Source organism: Drosophila grimshawi, unplaced genomic scaffold (genome assembly GCF_018153295.1).
Source record: "Drosophila grimshawi isolate 15287-2541.00 unplaced genomic scaffold, ASM1815329v1 contig_1367, whole genome shotgun sequence".
NCBI lineage: Eukaryota > Metazoa > Arthropoda > Insecta > Diptera > Drosophilidae > Drosophila > Drosophila grimshawi.
The window spans coordinates 3,533,830-3,554,457 of record NW_025062889.1 but is presented as its reverse complement, the minus strand read 5'-3'; the positions used below and the strand labels follow the sequence as shown (position 1 = coordinate 3,554,457).

General features: G+C 36.3%; 1 protein-coding gene across 1 annotated transcript; it reads left to right on the top strand.

Moving 5' to 3' along the window:
- Positions 1–7,194: 7,194 nt before the first annotated feature.
- Positions 7,195–17,292, top strand: LOC6568932 (facilitated trehalose transporter Tret1-2 homolog). The gene is made up of 5 exons (XM_001994970.3): positions 7,195–7,373; positions 11,757–11,949; positions 13,527–13,662; positions 14,170–14,378; positions 15,952–17,292. The coding sequence occupies exons 1-5, from the start codon at positions 7,360–7,362 to the stop codon at positions 17,032–17,034; spliced, it is 1,635 nt and encodes a 544-aa protein (XP_001995006.2). The 5' UTR covers positions 7,195–7,359; the 3' UTR covers positions 17,035–17,292.
- Positions 17,293–20,628: the final 3,336 nt, after the last annotated feature.

The window sequence follows — 20,628 nt, the reverse complement described above, 5'->3', positions numbered from 1 at the left end:
AATTCATAACTCTTAACGAAATCATTACATTCAATCTGTAAACTTTACTGCCATTCATAACTTCTATCGGAACAGGAAATTAATTAAGTTTGACAGTTTTGAACAAGTTATGGCTGATCGCTTGAAACAATATAATCTGAATCAGCATTTAATATATGTCTCTAAATTTTAAAGCTATTTTGCTGTTGCAAGTTAACTTTAACTTAAAGTAACATTATTCTTTTCCTGCACATATGTTATAAAAAGCACTTGATTTTCTTGTTCTATTTGTTGTAGTTGTAGTCGTAGCTTTAAGCTGAAGGTGCGCTTAAAAGCACATAAATGTCAATGTTAGCCGCAAATAACTAATACAATCAGTGGCACACACACTCGCACACACACACCCTCTCGCACAACATGCATCCTCAGTTGCAGTGTCATAAAAATTGTGGCAGTAAAAGCCATGAAAACAAAACGTTGCAAGCAAAGGAAGGCAAGTTGAAAGGGGGAGCTGTTTAACAGCTTAGCTAAGCATTGTTGTTGTTGGTTTTGCTGCTATTGGTAAATGGCTGGGGCAACCACGTTAAGGTCAAAGTTCACAGCAAAAAGGATGCGCGCGTAAGAGAGACGTGTTGCAGTCCTGGGCAGGACACTAAGCTCGCACGTGAGGCGTAAATATTTATAATTCTCGCGTGCGCAACACAACATTGAAATACAACATTCAGGATTGAAGCTTAATGAGCTTAAGACACACACACACACACATCTGCGAGTATCCTCCTTGGCAAGGACTTGCCAAAAATATGGCATAAAACTTATAACTCTCTCCGCAGTATGTTATGCAAGGTCAGGGAATTAAACTTGCAGTTATTTGATTGATTTATTTGCTGTGTGCTTTACGTCATTCACTTCCATCACATTTTTTTTGTATAGCTATATATATATATTTATATATTTATGGTATAAATCTCTCTTAGTTGTGTGCAAAATCTAGCTTCCGTTTTGCCACAGAAAAACATTTGCAACAAATATCCACTTGGCATACAAATGCAAAAAATGCAAAATAAAGTCAAATAAAATAATAGAAAAAGGCAACAAAAAAATGTTTTGTGATCATTCAATTTGATTTATTTTTGCATATTTTTTTAACGTTTATTTTTGCCAACTGCGCACTTTGCCATATATTCCACTTGTTATCATTCGAAATTCCCAGTTCGTTTTATATGACGAATCAACTTGAATTTAAGTCCAAAAATTGTGAGCAGAGTAAAGTAAAAGGTTAAACTGGAATTTCTAAACCAAACCTTTTAATGGACTCAGAGTGGAAAAGAAGTTGTAGTAATGTGGTCCAAGGACTTCTCTGTAAAATGAAGGCTTTCTGAGGTAAGCTAGCTTGTGCTAATATCATAATCATCAATAAATCAGCAGGAAGGATATAATGTTCTTAATAGCATATGTTTAGCTGTTAACATAATACTTATTGTAAAGCTTTCTTTTTTTATTTTAAGAATATATCCAAATTCCTTTTCAGACAAAATTCATAAATAGAACCAACAAGCTAGCTCAATATTTTTTATGTGAAAAAGTTTGCCTCGTTTGACTCGTTGGCTTTCGTTTTTATTATTATTTCTTTGGTACCCTTTTTTTGTGTGTGCGTACTTTGATGATACGTTCTATTATCCTTTATGTATAACATTGATCTGTACGTAAAAAGTATCACTTTTTTGTTGCCTACTTATTTGGGGTTTAATATTCGGCTATCTTTAACTTTGTTGGCAGGCAACTGATTGAATTTGGCTTAGTTGCCAAGTTGCTAAGCTGACTCTCGCATTACGCATACGTCATGTGTGACAAGTGAGGCAATATGTCAAAAAGTGCCAGCAATCAATCAAAATGTTTGCTTTGATTTTGGCTTGCTAGCAGCTAGACAATAAATTGCACACCTGTTGTTGTTGTTGTTGGTGTTAGAAACTTACCTGTGAGTTGCTGTTGCTGTTGTTGTTGTTGTTGTTATTATTGTTGTATTGTTTAATTTCTTTGCTGCGAGTCGTTAATTGTTGATTGTGCTGCAAAATGAAAGCGCTGCGAGAGAAAGCCAAGAGCCAAAAGGCAGTTTGAGCCAAGGCAAACACGTCAAGCGAGTCTCTCTGTGTGTCTGAGTGTGTGTCGGTGTGTGTGTTGATGTGTGTGTGTGTGCGAAGGAAACAACGCACGTTCACGTCGAGCAGGATCCAGGAAGGAAACCGGCACAAGGCAAACAGACAGGAAAGCAAAAAGCGACAACGACAACGATTTGACGAGCGGCAGCCAAGGACAAGGATACTAAGGTAACAACAGCAATAACTATAACAAAAAGGGGGCAGGAAAAAAAAACGAAAAGAGAGCAATACTGAGAAAAAGAGACAGGGGGAGATAGAGAGACAAGCAGAGACATTCCAATAACAATGAGGCTGCCAAAGAATAGCAAAAACTTTTGCCAGGCTCTGCTTTTTGCCCAGTGCTGTGTGCCAGGACAGCGGAAGCTGGAATTAATTTTACGTTTCGCCTACGCTCGCCATGCAATGCAGCCAGTAGCTGGCAAGGAGGTGGGACAGGCCAAGGGGAGGATGGGTGGAGGGTGTGGCAGTCATTGAGCGGTAGGTCAGGTTGCCCCAAAAACTTTCTACAAATATTTGTCGACGAGCGCTCGAGTTCAAAATGGCTGAGGATCTCTTAAATATTTGGTACAGCAACTCAATTGCAGCATTTGTGGCAAGCACACATCTATATATATATATATATATATTTACTGTATAGCATATTTATATATATGTGTGCAGTAGAAATGCAAGGCTAACAAGAGAATAACTTTGAACATTTACATTTGGCATATTTGCGCCCAGATTTTTTTGTTCTGAAGTTAATCTTAAATTTTTCAATGAACCAAAAAAGAAATTTACGCAGCAATGGGAAGAATTAAAAGAAATTTCAGATTTAGTTTAAAATTGGAAATAGGAACTAACTTTGAACTAAATTCTATCATTTTTATATTTGGTGAATGGTATTTGAATATTTTTTCCTTATGGAAGTACTTAATTTAAGACATTATTTGTGCTCTTGATTAAGTCGTCTATAAAAATGTATAAATTTTTAAATATATTACTTTTTTTAATTTTGTTTAGTATCAAGATTAGACTACACTTATATTCGATTCCGAGAAATGCGACAAAATTGGATGCCATTAATAGAGCTAAAAATAATATTTATTTGTATATTTTGCTTCTTGTGTCCAATTCCAAGAAATGAAATCGAATGCTGTTTTGTAGTTTGAAGTTTGGCTAATTTGATGGTAATTGGAACCCACTTTGACAGAATAATAATAGCTGCTCAGACGATGGCTGGAAGGGAGGACAACTCATATGCTTTTGTTCTGTACCATGAGCTGCATCTTGAATTCAGCTGGCAAATAAGGTTAATTGAATCATGTCAGCCAAGGATGAGGACGACGAGGCTTTGTTGTGCAGGCTACCTTTTTTTTATATCATTTAACGCGCCACGTCAGTTGCCGTTTTAATTGTTTTAAAAATGTACTCTTGTTAAGCAGTCTGGGTGAGCAGAGAAGGAGCCGGAGCAGTTGGGGCAGCAGCAAGAGCAGGAGCACTAAGGACACGCGCACGCAATAAGGACAGCTGCACGCACAAATAACGCACGGATAAATATGAATACGTCGGAATTGGCTGCCTTTTTATTTATTTTTCACCTATTTTTTGTAATTTTTTATTCCTTCTTTTTTTGTAGCGTTTTAAAAAGCGATTTTAAAAAGAACGCGACTTACACAATTTTCAGAGAGCTTAAACGATTTTATTGCGAGTCGTGTTGTTGTTGCTGCTGTTGTTGTTTATAGTTGTTATAGTTGTTGCTGATTTTGTTGTTGTTGCTGTTGAGTTAGGTGTTAATTGATTGTTAGTTAACATGGAGCAACCACTTTGGCGCACAATTCGAAAGCAACTGAAAGCAAAATCAGCCAACAGCAGCGTCGGCAGCGGTAGCGGCAGCAGCAGCGGCCACCCACACATACAGCTTTTGCGTGAGCGCAGGCAAAAGCTGCGTTCCTATAAAAAAAGTTTATGGTGTGAAGAGTGGGCTCGTTCGCTCGCTCTCGCTCTCGCTCTCACTTGTACGTCGGCTGCGCTGCTTTTGATTTACAATTTGATTTACTAGCGTCGCCATTTTTTTTGGCAGAGCATGCGAGAGCTTTTTACGTGTAGGTGTTCTTGCTTGCTTGAGGGTGTGTGTGTGCGCCTTATTGTAAAATGGGTGCTTGAATATTTAATCGCTTAATTATGTGCCCTGTCTGTGTGAGTGCACATGTGTGACTATGTAGTGTGCACGAGATATGTTGCATACTTTTGTGGGCGTGCTAAAAACTTGGTGCGCGTATAAATAAACAATCCGTGGGAGCTGAAAGTAATCGCATCTAATTTACCAGTCATTATTCCTGAGTTCATTTATGCTGAAGGGGTTAATTTTTGGTAAACAATGCAACTGTTTTAGCTGAGATACTTGAAGTATATACTTTGTTTAAGTTTATAAAAGTAACTTCTTCAAGTGTGGAATGTAATATTTGAACATAAGGTTAACTGTAAAGTATTATGGGAATTAAAAATGAATTTTAGTTCATTTTTATAAAATTATGAACAATAACATGAGGAACAATTTTCAAAACTTTCTATGGTTCTACTTTATACTGTACTTTAAGTCGTAGCTTCAATTTTTTTGCCTATTTAAATTGGGAAGCATTTTATTGGCATAGTTGAACAAATTGACTTTAGCACATTCTGCGAAATTCTGCGAATTTTGCAAACAAGTGCGAATAACAGAATTGCTTGTGGTGGAAAGCTTTTCATTTTTAAAGGCGTCTTGTGCACTAGTTTCAATACATATTTAAATCTTTAAAATTGCATACAGGATGAATGGTACACAAGGAAATTAAGTTTTAAACATTTCAAAGCCCAAATGGATTTTATTAAATATTTTATTATTATTATTTGTTTGGTAGTTAGACTTTAGAATTCCGCTGTTTCATTTTGATTTGTTGTTTGTCTTAAAAGTGTCAATATTTAAAATATTTATTTAAAATATTTCTTCTAAATTTATTTAGTTTACATTCTATTATATATTTTACATTATGCATGCTCTCAGTTTTCATTAATTTAAAATAATTCAGCAGTCTCTGCAAACTCTTCTTCTTTTAGGAAATCTCTCTTTGGCTTTTTCTGCTGCTCTTAGAAAATGCATGTAGCTGTGTGTGTGCGTGCTTTTTCAGTAGTGCGTGTGACCTTCAACACATGATGAAAAAACACACACACATATGCGTAGACAAGCACACACATTCACACCTCTTCCAGCTGAGGCATAACAAGCTGCTGCAGTCGCAGTCGCTGCTGCTGCCTCGACCTAGACACTGAAAGCGTCATTGTCGTTGACGCTTGCGTTACTTTCGCATGCAAAAGAGAGAGAGAGAGAGAGAGAGAGATAGCGAGTGAGAAAATATACTAGAGTGTGAGCAGTTTGAGATGCTGCGCTCTCTCTCTTTCGATGCATATGTTAAAGCTTAGCGAGAGCGCTTCGTGAATCCAACGGGACAATCTCTCTCTCTCTCTCCCTCTCTTGCTCTCGCTCTCACTCTTATTACTGCTCTGCAACTTTTTGCATCTTGTTGCGTAGGCGTTTTAATAAAACTATAAGGCGATTATAAGAAAAGCAGGGACTATAACTGGGCGCAATGTAATAATAAATATTATAATAATAATAAGCATAGTTGGATATAATAACATCAAGCTTTGCGCATCTGTTTAACTAATTTTTTGATGTCCCTTTCCTTTCCCTTTTCTTTAAGAAGCCTCACAGCTGTTGTTGCTGTTGCTGTTGTTGTGCAAGGTTATGAATGAAAAGCTTTTTGCCGATTCGACTTCAGTTTGTCGCCCGCCCTTCGGCAACATTTCCGATTACGATTTCATCTTCATCGTCCTGTTTTTTTTATTATGGCTGGCAAATCTCAAAAGCTTCTGTTGGGTCGTACAGGAGAAAACCTTGACAACTTGTTAACAAGGCATTAACAATAAAATCGCAGTAGCAGCAGCAGCAGCTAGCTGGAGAGCTTTAAAGCTTGAGCTTTAACTGCTGCCAGCAAAATGATTTGATGATTGGGAGATTATTGTTGGTAATTGCGGGGGTGTAAATACATATTGATATTTATGTATTTGTACATACGCATAGATAAATACACATATTGAAACGTGTGGGTTGATATTGCCAGGCAATAACTCTTCAGCACGCTAATTGGCTTCACTTGCAACATGTTAAATGTTGAATGTAGACGAGAATTAAGTTTTGTCTTCATTTAAAAACTATAAATTGGTATTAGATGAGCGTTGGTGAGAATGAATTAAATCATTTTAAGTGAAATGATTTTCTAGTTGTTAGAAACCAAGCACCGAAGTTTTCTCTTAATTTAAAATCGAAATTAATTTTGGAGACGTTTGGTTTTCTGGCAAGTCTTAATTTAATCTGAAGACCTTCTGTAGCAATCTCAACTGTTGACTAAGCTGATCTAGTAAGCTTTTACTATTTTAACTGCGATCTCACACATTTGTAATCTAAGCTTTTAGCCTAAACACGAACCACAGTGGGGCTTTCATTAAACGATACTTTAAGAGCAATTCTTTGCTGAGCTTGCGCTCGCCTGCTAAAAGAGAGTTGGTTGTCTCTCTGGCAACAGAGGAGGCTTGCGCACAGCTGATCAATTGTTTGCCGGCCAAACAACAGATTGCACAACAGCTTAGCAACTGGAAATGGGTGAGGTAAACTGTGATCACTTGTTGGTCAAGCACATTGCACAAGAGCGTAGCAAAAGGCAAGAGAGACAGAGAGGCTAGCACGAAAATTTCTGTAGGGAGTAGTTAGAAGTGGAGATAGAACCGAAAACTTTCGTCGCAATAACTCTCTTTGCGGGACAAACTTTGAGAGCCGCCCTCGTCAATGTGCGCCTGTGTGTGCGTGTTGTGTGCGTGTGTGTGTGTGTGGATCGACCAATTGACGATCGACGACTCGACGACGCTCACAAATAAAAAGCCGCCTTTGCGAAAATCGCGCAGCCAGTTTGCATTTTGGCAGCAAAACAAATCGACGTGAAATTCTCGTGTGTTTTTTTTTCGCATTGTCATCGCGTGTTGATTCAGTTTGTGTTTTGTTTGTGTTTTTGCTGAGTGTTGAGAATTAATGCTTAAATCGAATGTGTCTAAAGTAAGCGCACTTAATTCAAGTTCGATTTAGGCCTTTGACTAAGGGACTAAGCACAAGTTATAAAAGTTGCAAATTGCCGATTAAATTACATACAAAATGAGCAACGAAAGGTAAAAATAACAACATCGAATAGATCAAATAAATTTATGTTAAACAAAAAACAAAAAAAAAAAACAAATGCACAGACAGCTAGTCACAATTTAAATTATTGTCTGTGTTTAGGCAAATTTCAATGTATCGACTTGAAACCGTGACTTTTTAAATACAAAAGGGAACAAAACCCGTTTTCCAGATCGTTTTTCATATCTGTCTGCTATCTACTGTCTGCTGTTTGTTTTGCTGCCTGTTGCCAGGCCTTCAAATCAAGTGTCCGCCCTGATTAGCAACACTGCATTGAACTTTGAGCGACCCTAAAAAACCCCCTCAAAATAAACAGTTGAGAGAAAAATGAAATAAAATACGATGAAATACAACAGCGAAGCAAATACTGAAATATTTGTTTTGATTTTAAGCATTTGACATTGTTTCGGCTAAACTTTAATCACTTATCGTTTTCGGCTTAATGGAATGCTTTAAGATTATTGCCTTATCATTTAAAATTTGGCTTTTGGTTACTTTCAAGTTGAACAATCATTTTCATTGCCATTACTAATTGCTTTGCCATCAGACACACAGTTAGTTGTGTATAAATATTAATTGAACAAACTGATATGATATCAATTCTACTGAATCAAAACTCGTGTTGAGCCAGTCAAAATCAATTGTTGTTGATAAATGAAGAAATTATTAAAAAAAGGTGATTGATTCAAATTCGATTTGATGACAGAGTTTTGAAGGTTTTTTTTTACTTTCAGTAAATTATTAATATTCCTAATGTGGTTTTTGTTACTACTTCTCCTTGTTAAAAATAATAATAATAATTCTTTTAATATTGTTGTTTTACTATTACTTCTGCTTCTCATTTAAAAAGATGCGGATGAACAGATTTCGTTATCTGATCAATATTTATATCGCATTGATATCATTTCCGAATTGAAGTACAAACAATCAATAAATCACAGTACTCAGTACATAAATATGTCAGGGCTAATTTAAAAGTAAACACATTGATAATATATATGTCGATAAGCAGGTTGTACTTTAATTGCATAAATAAAACAAGCAAATGAAAAATTAAACAGAGAAAGTTCTCCCACTTAATACTTAACAAACAATGCCAATAATTAAAAAACATTTAAATGTGGTGACTTGAACAGTAATACAATACATAATAATATAATGCATTAATAGTAATACAAATAAACCAATCAAATAAATAATAAAACAAACAGATAACATTTCAAATGCTGTTGCTTCCGAAAATGTTAATAATATATTTGGTGACCTCATTTTAGAATTTACATTAAGTACAGCATATTCAAAAGATTGTAGTTTATATTATTATATATTATATTATATTATATTAGTTGTAGTAATACAGAGATTAGCTATGTATAGACAGCTGATAGACTCTGTTTTTGCGATGAAAGATCAATAGCTGTTTATAGTCTACATTTCACTTGGACATTTTTGCCATATCATCGTTGACGGTGCAAATTGGTTAAATTTTTGAAATCCACAAACAAAAAGCATGTTCAAGTCAAAAGTACTGAGAACAAGAATTAATTGATTACAATTATTGACAACATTGTGAAATTCCATTGTGAAAAATTGTTATTGAAATTTATGGCAATTAAAGAAGACTTGTTAAATTTGGTTAGTTGATTAATAAACAAATTTGCCTAAAAATTGTATTACGTAGCGCGATAAGCTTTAGAGCTGAGCTGCTGTTTGTGATAAGACTTGAGTGTGTTGCATTGTAAAGTAGAATTTCCCACGCTAATTATTAACTTATCTTATCAACATTTGAAAAATATATGCATAACCAGCGCGTGGCTGTCATGACAACAATTGAGAGCCGCTAATGATGATGAAACCGATGCGTTTATTAATATGTCTAAATATACACAAATATACATATATATATTTATTTATTATTATGCTGATTGGGCGCCTCTGGGGTCTCTACTCGCATCTCTATTGATGCTCGGCTTAATTGGCACAATTTGTGACACAAAAATCGATATTAAAGTGCGCCCCCAGCTGTATTCTGACTGCTAGGCATTTATTATAAAGATCCGGTTGAAAATCTAGCACCAAAATAATGATTTCTCGTTTGTTTAGTTAGTTAGTATATATATAAATATATATATATATATTTGTATATGTTGTATTCTTAAACGTGCTTTTATCGTCGAATCTTTTTTGGTTTGGAATTCAGGTTTTTGAGTCCAAAAGTTCTTCTTTATGGTCTCTTTGTTGTTAACAATAATGGCATTCCATTATATTATTATTATAAATGAAAAACACATCATTAAACTGAAGTCATCAGATGCTTTTCCAGCACAAAAATCATTCAAGCAAAGCTCATATATCTTTTTTTAAGCTCTGGTTAAATGAGAGTGTTATTTTTTTTACCTTCACTGTTTTGGCTGCAGATTTCTTATCAATTATCTAATTTATACGGTCAACATTGAGACATTTTCAATTCACACTTGGTAACTGGATAAGCGACACGCGTTTCAACTTTCCATATTGCCATGATTGACATCAATCACGCCGTTTATTGATTAACATTCGTGTGATTCCTCAACTCGTGTTGTTTAATAATTGTCTGCTCTGCTTTAATCCATTGTGCAACGTTATTTGGACTTTTATTGACTGTTCAATATTGATTTTGGTACATTGAACCATTTGCTTTTTCAATACTTCCTGAATTTTGTGGTCGTTATTTATTGATCAAATTGAGTTCATTCTTTTTTGGAAGTTGTTGTTCTTCACAATCTTAAAATGCAGCTCACGCTTAAGCTAATTTTGGTGTGTTCAAAGTAAAGGTTAGTGTTCAATGTTAAAGATTTGATGGGTCCAAAAGATCAGTGACACATATATGTATATTCTTTTAAATATATAAGAAATGCATCTAAGAAGTAAAAATCACATTGTTCATTTTAAAAATTAATAATCAATGGCATGTATATAAACCTTAGGGGAGCACTTAATTAACTGATACAATTTCATGGGAAATATAAATATATTTTTGTTAGATAATTGTTTTCAACGGAACTTGGTGAATAGTTGAATTCATTTATAGAAAAAGTGTCACAAGCACTTCCTTATCATTAATTATGGACAGCCTAAAATCGAAAACAAAAAATAAGCCAAAACAAAAAGATGAATGTAAGGCAATGGGTGAATCAAGGTAAATTCAGTTTTTGCCTTGGCAACCAAAACTTTTTCGCACTACGCGGCTATTGTTCACCAAAGCAATTCAAACAAAACAAAACCAAAACAAAAAATCCAAATAATTATTTTCGCCAGGCAAAATAATTACAAAATGCAAACACCAAATGCAAATGCAAAAAATAAAAAATCAAAAATTTTACACTCAATTAGGCTAACCAAATAAATAAAGACGTGTGCAAATAAAAACGGAACGCTATCAAAAATACAAAACACGCAGCAAAATGCCGTTTGTTTTTGTTATTCCAATTTGTTATTATTATAATTCTTCTTTTTTTTGTTTGCTATCAACCAAAAAGTGCGAGAAATCCACAACAAAATTAACGCGGCACATGGCTTTTTGGCTTATGACGTATACGCAATGCTTGCCGGTTGACTAAATCGCTCTCTCTCTCTCACTCGTTATCTCTTATTATCACTCTCTCTTTCTCCCTCTCTCTCTCTCTCTGTCTGTCGTTCGATCTTACGCTCTCTAGAGAACAATAGAATTGTGCATAATTTATAATACCTGTGTGCATTAATCAAAACAGAACAGTTAATGAGAAAACCCCTTTGTTACGGGATTTATCGCTTTTTTACACCTTGATTGCCATTTAAACCAGTCGGTGTAGTATATATATAACACAGTACAGCTTCAATAACCCCAATCGAACCATTATAAATCCAGATTTCAGTGGAACTGAACCTAAATGAACTGTGCAAAGGTTTAAAGCCCTTCGCAAATGATTTTTGAAAGTGTACTTATCAATTTCATTATTTTAAATAATAAAAAAATTTCATTAAATGTATATATTTGTTATTGTTTATATCGGACAAACATGATTAAGATCGGAGCAATGTATAATACTGCTCTTAATCGGTCACTTAACTTTTCTGCTTCTCATCAGTTTATTTTCGCAAAATTTTCCACCCAGCAATTGTTAAATATGGAGCAACATTTATTTACTTTCTTTTATGTTCTCTTTTCTTTTGAAATTCCTGACTCTCATTTTGTGCTACTTGTTATATGATCATCAAGTATATGCATATGTATATATATGTTATACAACTCTGATGTCGTAGCTTATAAGCAAAATGCGAACAATGACAAAACAGTTGCCATGCTGCTCAATTGATTTTATTCAAGTGTTTAATTGTCGCTTGTTTCATTCCAGAGATGAGGATGAGTACAGTAAATTTGTGCCACAAAAGATGTCATATCATGTGGTGCCCGGCGCCGAGTTCCAATGCAAGGTGCCCATGTCCTCCTCCAAGGCTCTGTGCATGTCGATGCCACAGAGCCGCAAACTATCCACCATCGATGAGCAGGACTACGATGCAGCCAATCGGCGGGGCATAATTAATCAGGTAAATAATCACTATTCGTATAAATGTGTATGCATCTCTTAATTCCTGGCTAATTGTGCGCAGCTCATTATAACATTTCTGGGAACTGGGAACTACTCTCGACAACAGCAATTCAATTAGCAGCAGCCTCATATTGCATCATTTCCTCTCAGTTGCTGCCACAGTTTCGTTGAGTTTTGTATTTTAAGAGCGCAACTCGTTGGCTCTGCTCTCTCTTTTATGGCAACTTTTGTTGGGCTGTCCTTGAAAACGGGAGTGCAGCAGGACACCTGTTGTTGTTGTTGTTATTGTTGGGGATGTCGTTAAAAATATTCAACAGAGCTTCTCAATTTATGCAGCGGCGGAGGAGTTATGACTTTGTTGCTCTTTTGTTTCCAAAAATGATATGGACTCTGCATTAGTCGGACTTTGCCCCACAATGACTGACCACAAAACTGTTACTGACAGCTGGCAGAAGCAATGAAATAAGTAACTTTGATATGTAGAAGACAGCCATATAATAATAGATAGTAACAACATTTACTAGTTGCGGTCATCACACTAAAATAATTACATTTACAATTTTTTTGATGGACTTTGGTTCAAAATATTAGTTGCACCTCACGAAAACGTAGAAGTTTTTATCGTTTCTAGGAATGAACAACCTGAACAGATTTCCACGAATTTTTTGAGTGTTCTTGTGGAAAATCTGACAGCAATATTGTTTGCTGAAGCAAAAGTAGAAGTTAATAAGTTGATAAGCTCATAAATTATTTCCTTAATAACCGTCTATTTTATCAGGCATAAAAATGAGTTGCAAAATCGAAAATTTTCATAAAACAAAAGATTTGTTATTAATTTTTAATTGAGGAATGCAGTTAAGATATGATTATTTAGCTGCTCACTTCACTATTTTGTCTTAAACACAGAAGGTAGATTTTTACTTAGTCTTTTGCGCCAGCAGCTACTAACCACTAAATAAGTCAGTATCTTTGGTTAACATCGTCTGGAAACATTTCATAATTGTAGTAATAGCAATTTGTACTATCTCTGAGCCAACAAGACTACCTATAGCAGGCATAATATTTATCGTGGCTACAAATTGTGAAGGACAAAATGATAAGATACGCAATTGAACTTTCTTCGCATGATTAGAAACAAATGTGGCACTCATGTGGTGCACACATGTGACGCTGATGTGTCGCGAATTGAGCCAAATCAAATTCGATGCCAGGGCAACAATATCAGACTGACGTCACACATATATATACATATATATATATATAGATATTGACTGAGCAAGGCAAGGTTCGTGCTGACTCGGAAAGAGATCGTCCATCACTATTTGCCTCGATTGAAAGCACAAGGGTTCCACTTGCATGACATCCTCAGTTGGCTGCAACTATTTATTTATTTTGTTTTTTTGCACACACGCCAATTTGGATTTAAATGGAAAAGTGTCGCAATTTCAATTGCCGGCAATTACTCACTCAGCAAAAAGTCACGTCTCTGCATTCAATAAATAACCAATTGTTTTCATTTGTATACTGTTTTTTTTTAATCATTTCTGATTTGCCTGCGTTTGCTGTGTCTTGCAGATTTTAGCTACTTGTGCGGTGTTGCTGCTTTCCGCAGGATGTGGCATGCCCATTGGCTACTCGGCAGTGTTGCTGCCCCAACTCAGCTCCAATTCCACCGAGGTGCCCATAACGGTTAGCACGGGCTCTTGGATAGGTAAGCTCATCAAATATATATATATATATATGTATATATATACAGCTTAGTACGGCACCCCTGGACCCATTAAAAATTTGAAAAATCGATATATTGATTCAAACCGATTTGTGATGGCAATAAAAGACACAATTTTAAACATATAGCTTACCGATTGATAAAGAATTTTACATTTTTATTTCGCAATCGGTTCTATATATATTTAATAAGGCCAGGCAGAAAGCATGTTAACAGCCCCTTGCACCTCTGATTCGAAGAGCTTGCAAGTATCGGCCAATCTGGAATCTCTCTGGCCCGGAGAAACAGAAAAACTATATTCAAAATCTTAAAAATTCAGCATATTCTTAAAACTGGGATTATAAGTGAATTTTCATACATTTAATTATTGAAAGCTGATTGATAACTTCCTTGGCTATCATATGTTCTTTATTTAAATGTATTAAATATAAGGATTTATAATTTGTTACTCATCGATTAACCATATGCTTTCTACTTTTCCCATTACAGCCAGCGTTCATAGTTTGGCAACACCAATTGGTTCACTTATGTCTGGGCCCCTTGCCGATTATTTGGGTCGTCGCAAGACGCTCCTCGTATCGGCAATACCCCTATTTTTTGGCTGGAGCACCATGGCGATGTCGAACTCTGTGAAGGCCATAATATTTGCGCGATTTCTGTGCGGCTTTGCAACTGGCATTCTAGGCGGACCGGGTCAGGTAAACAAATAGAGAAACAAAATAAAATAGATAAGGAAATAAATAAATAAATAAATAGGTAACCAATGCCAGAGCCGAAAAAGTTCATTCACACAAAACCGAGAACGAAATTAAGCAAGAAATGCGACTCAGAATTTGTACAACTGACCCATTAACCAGATTTGGGATTGTATAATCAGCACGGCCTTGAACCCGGTGGGACTAGGAAACTAAGAAAGATGCACATCAAGCTGTCAGTTAAGCTGAAGCTGGCTGTCAGCTTTGTGGCAGGCTGGTCGACTGTCAATTGTTCGCTTAATGTTATTATTCCGAGACGAGAACTCGACTGCTCCATTGTGACTATATAATCAGCTGTCAAGTGTGCAACAATTTGGCACAACCGGCTTTTTTCTTCATGTTCTACACACACCACACACATCCATGCTATGTTTGTGTGCTTAGTATATATGTATACAGTTGTGTGTTTATTTATCTTATGGATATGTCCGTGACTTATCAAGCGGCCAAAATGATAACGAAAGCAGTCGTGTTTGTCATCATTTGAATTTAGCAAAAAAAAAATACAAAACGCTTCCCGCACTGCTTTGAGCATAGTTCCGGATTCTTGACCTTACTCTATAATAAGTTTGTTGTTGTTGTTTTTGTTGTTGTTGCAGTGGGTGGCTCACTTGGATTTCCCCATCAACAACAACAACAACAACAATAAACCTTTCATTCATATGCTGTTTCTTGTGTCTTTTTTGCGCGTGTCTCTCGATTCATTAATTTAGAAGAAGATTTATGAGTTTATGATTATGATTAAGATAAAGATAAAGATTTAAGTGGATGCTGCTATATGCTGACCCTGTTTGTTGATCAAATTGTTTGTGTTGCTTTAACATTAAGGGATAGTTATCGTTTTGCTGTCTGTCCGTGTCTCTCTCTCTCTCTCTCTCAGTCGTGTCTGTCTGTCTGTCTGCCTGTCTGTCTGTTATCTGCCGCCTGTGGACATTTCGAGAACTTGTGCGAGGTCAAGGTTTCTTAGTTGCTCTTCTAGGAATTGTAGTCAAGAGTTTATTTTGATATTTTCTATATAGAGTGCTAGCTATAAATGACTTGTGGGGGCAGCTAGCATATTGGGTGGATTGGTGATTAGTAAGAGATTGTCGAGACTTAGTTTGCCAAAGATAAATGGATGTATTCATCCATAGATATTGAAAGATGAAGAAAGTCTGAAACACTTTTCGTAAGCCAAGATAGATGCAAGTCTGACTGACCCTTTATGTGACTCAATAGTTGACAATTATTAATAATTTACTTTAGGCACTCTCCTATATTTGCCAGATTTGAACTCTGCATAGTTAGGAAATATATATATTTATCCAGACCTGATTGTCAACGGAAATTTACCAGTTCCAAAAGCGCTTTTTGTGAATGAATTTCGAGTCTGAATCGCATACACAACTTTAAAAATATAGTAGCAATCGAGAGCTCAATCCATATCTATAAAGACATTGACTATCGCTTTCAAAAATCTGAAATGAATATCAATTAATTACACTTTCTCTCTTCCGATCTCTATATCTCATTTCAGGTGTATATAGCGGAAACAGCTGAGCCAAACTTGCGCAGTCTGTTGATCGGTGCTCCTTATGTGGCATATTCGTGTGGCATACTCCTCGTCTATTCGCTGGGAACGTTCCTCTACTGGCGCACTGTGGCTTGGTGTGCCAATATTCTGCCCGCTCTCGCCATGCTGGCCATTTTCTGTATACCCGAATCACCCATGTGGCTGTTGCGCAATGGACACGAGAAGCGATCGCTGAAGGCGCTGACATTCCTGCGAGGCAGCGAGATTACCGCCCAGAAGGAAATCAACGACATGAAGCATCGGCTGAACAATGAACGTGAGACAACCAAGACAAATGAGAACATCTTTAAGCTATGCTGTCAGCGTGTGGCAATGAAACCATTGTTCATTGTTATTGTCTTCTCGCTGCTGCAAATGTTCTCGGGCACATTTATTGTGATCTTCTATGCCATTGATATTGTGTCCGAGTTTGGAGCGGACTTTGATACGAGTCAAGCAGCGATTTGGACGGCTGCGGTGCGTGTGCTTTGTTGCATGATCTTCTGCGGCATCTTGCTTTGTGTGCGTCGTCGCCTCATCATGCTGATCTCGGGCATTGGTTCGGGACTCTTCTGTCTGGCCCTCAGTGTCTTTATGTATGTGCGTGCGGGGGAGCCAAGGATGCCCTATGATATCCTCGTAGCCGGTGGCTGTCTTCTTGGCTACATAGTCTTCAATACAGCGCTGATGGTCATGCCGGGCATTATGATTGGTGAACTATTTCCGGCAAAGATACGAGGACGCACGGCGGGCGGCGTTTTTGCTTCAATGAATGTGGCACTGTTCATTTTTGCTAAAGGTTTTCCCGCACTGCAAGCGTATTTGAAAATGCGGGGCGTTTTTCTCGTCTTTGGCGTTTCCAGTTTTCTGCTGACGATTTTCATGTGTCTATTTCAACCGGAAACAAAGGGACGCAGTCTGGAGCACATTGAGGATTACTTTAATGGCAACAATTGGCTCTGGATTCGACGTGATCGTGGCTATAAAACGGTCAAGTTGCTGCCACTGCAGCTGGCCAAGGATCCTGGCAACACAAATCAGGCATAATTGGGTGGGATATTATGGCATTTAATTAGCTTTTATACAGGGGCTCACTGAGATTCCATAGCGTTAATTAGTATTATATATAAATACATATATGAGTAGGAGTACCTCGTAGTCGTAAATATTTTAGTGTTCCTTACTTTCACTCAATTTCTGTTAATTTTACCAATGTGATGTTTGCAATTACGCATTAGCTTTTTAATAATAATATGTATGCATTATCTACATGATTAGTAATACAATAAAATGTTAGAAATAAAATAATCAATTTTTGATATTCTCTTTGGCGCCAATGTACCCATGAAATGGCACAGCCAACTTCACGTGTGAAGCCTGCTCATATCGTTATCGGCTGGCCACCGCATTTTAGTTGCTGCTCTTTGATTCCGTTTTCAAATGAGTCTGCTTGTGAATAATTATTAAAATTGGCTTGGTATTTTTTTCGGATAGTTGTAAAATTTTTCCATATATAATTTTTACAAAAACAGGTTGCCAGATGAACAGTTTTCGTTGTTTTCGTCAAGTAAACTAATATTGACCGACCGCCACAAACTAATTTTGTGTTCGTTCAGTATTATCGTTAAGTGTATCGGTTATGCGAAAGCTCTGTGGAGCAAAAAGCTTCGACGCGCGCGTGAGCAGCTTTTAAATTTAAATTCAAATCGTGTTCGTTTATTTTTTTTATATTTATTTTTTCTTTTTGCTGAGTGAACTTTTAAGAAGTAATAATCAAGAGTAAATGGTCTTAATACCCAAATATGCAATTTACTGAATCTAAAGAGTATTTCTGCTTATTACCATTAGATAACAACATTTTGAATCGGACATTCACCTTGCATCTAATTGCACACAAGGTCCGTTTGGATTACATGCATTAAAAATGGCCCGAGTGACTTTTAATTTTTAATCGACTTTACTGTCAGAGTAGTTGAGCTAAACTTTGAAATTAAAAAAAGGAAGAAAAAAGATAGAGTGCAGTTGGAGAAGGAGTCGTCCATGTATATTTAAAATTCTATTATTTCCATCAGTCGTTGGGGTTCTTTGGTTTTTTTTTTTTGCTGCCCGAACTCAGTGCTAATAAATTGTATAATTCTTTTTATTTATTTGTGGTTTCTTTTTTTGGTTTTTTTTTTTGCTTGTTTTGGCTCGACAAACTTGTGCGGTGTATTTTTCTTGTGCATGCCTTTGTGTAGGTGGTGCGAATAAGTGGGTTAGGGGCAGGTTGATGGGTTAGGTGCATTTGCAACTAGCTGGAGTGCTTGTTGTAAAGGGGGGTGGGGTGGGTAGGGGTGAATTGCTGCGGCATACCCGAAACGCTTCAAGTTGCTGAGCTCATTCGCCTCTCTGCGATTTGTTGGCATTTTAACGCGCTCAAACGCCGACCAACAAGTTGGCTACACATTGGCATGTGCGTAGCTATTAGATACCCTGTAAAAATAAGTATTAAAGTTGATATACATTTAGACACATTTGACAACTTGTGGTTTGTGCGAAATTTGTTGTTTTCATTTTTGATATTATTATTTTTTATTTGAGTCTCTCAAAAACTGTTCTTTAAATTTCTACTAAAATTATAAAAGTCTACTAGATCGTATACCCTATTAGCTAATATTTACAGGGTATAACGACATGGCCAGCAATAATTGCACAGAGCTTCACGTCAGCTGAATGCTGTATGGATAAGCGAAGGAGGGAAGAGGGCGGGGCCAGGGAGGAGATGGCGGAAGGCGTGTTGCCTGCTCATGCAGTGATAAATGAAGTTTTAGTGGCTTTTGACCCATTTAATAAATTGTTAAAGTTGAAAATTGTGTGCAAGAATATTGTAAACTTTTGCACAGGATAAATGCATACAAATATATATTTATATATATATATATTCGACCAATATATATACATATATAAACTTGTTACCAGTTGCAGTTGGAATTAGGGTTAATTTAAAAGTTGCCATTGCGCCGCTTTGCAACACTGACTGACCCATGGGCAACGAGCGCAACGAGTTGTTTTTGTTGTAAAGTTTTTGCTGTTGCCCCACTTTTTTGTTGCAGTCAAAGTTGAGGAATTTTAAATAATTCTGTTAAATTGCATAATTTGCCCTGTTCTGCTGCCTGCTCCTTCCTTCCCCCTCCCACACTGTATCCTGTTACAAAGTTGAAACTTGGCTGGTTATTAAGTTAGCGGCGACAGTTTTCAGTTAATATGATTATGCGTCGCTTTTAAGTGTAATTTTTATCTACTCTTTGCCTTTCAACTGATAAACTAGCTGCAAATATGCACAATAAGCATGCTCAAGCTGCACTGATAAAAAAATGGCAGTGAGAGAAAGTAATAGAGTAATAGAGATAATAGATAAATACTTGAAATATTTAATAAAAATACTTTAAAATGTTGGGAACATTTTTTTGAAGTTTTGATATAAATAATAATTACAACTATGCGTTAAACTTGAATCTCGGAATATAAGAATGAGTTAAAGTTTATTTTTCTATCAATTGCTGATTATGTATATATAAATGCTCTTTTTCTATATTATATACTTTATAATATTGGTCTCTGGTTCATAGCAAAATTATTGTTGAGTTAGATTTACGTGAGTATTTTTCAAGTTATTATGTTTTTTTTTTTGCGTGTAGAGCGGATGAAAGGGACTTGGCGGGGTTATGACATTCTTGAGCCGCAATAAGCAGCATCAAGAAGGGTATTTGGCCGAAGCAGGAGAGTATATTAGAGCCGCAGCTGAGCACAAAGATCCTTGCCAAGCTGACTAACTTGCTGGCAGGCAGGCAGGCATGCAAGTCCTTGTCATATCTATATATTTGTTTCTTATAACTATATATCTATGTGTGTATTGCATGCAGCTAGCTATATAAACAATTTTCTATTATGCAAAAGATAACAAGCTAAAGAACAAAAACAACAACAACAACAGTCGTAAGAATAACAACTACAATGGATTTTTGCATAAGAAAGCACAACTGAAGTTGAAATACGGCCAAAGCCGAAGCAGCCAGGCTGAGACCAACCCTCTCCCACCTCCATCCACTTCTTCCACCCCTCCCCCTCCCAATAACTCTATTCCTGCATAAAAATAAACCGTTTGAAATAGGTTTTTCCATGTGATTCGAGCGAAATTTAAAGAAGTAACATTAATTTGAAATGCAGAATAAGTTGTTTTGCTGCCATGTTTTGTAGAGAAAGAGATTCGCTCAAGATTTCCAAGTGGAAAACGTTGTGTTTGCTGGTAACATTTATAATTGTATTTTAAACAGCCGCAAATCAAAAGCGTTTTATTTTGATTTTATATACTTGCAGAGCTTCTTATAATTTTGTCTGCTTGACAGATTGATAGATTGAAGTTCTCAGCTATTTTAATATTGCTCTGTTAAACTTCGTGGCAATAGCAGATCAATATTGCTGCCGGGAGTAGTCAATTCAAAGACTGCATTTATTGCATATTTATTTTAAATATTCGATGCTTAAACCCAAGTTTGCTCTTATTTTGTCTGTTGCTGTTTTGCTTCCTTAAGAAAATTTGAATATCGAACTGTACTCTAAAAAAAACAAAACTATTTCACTCAAAAGTAAATAAATGAAAAC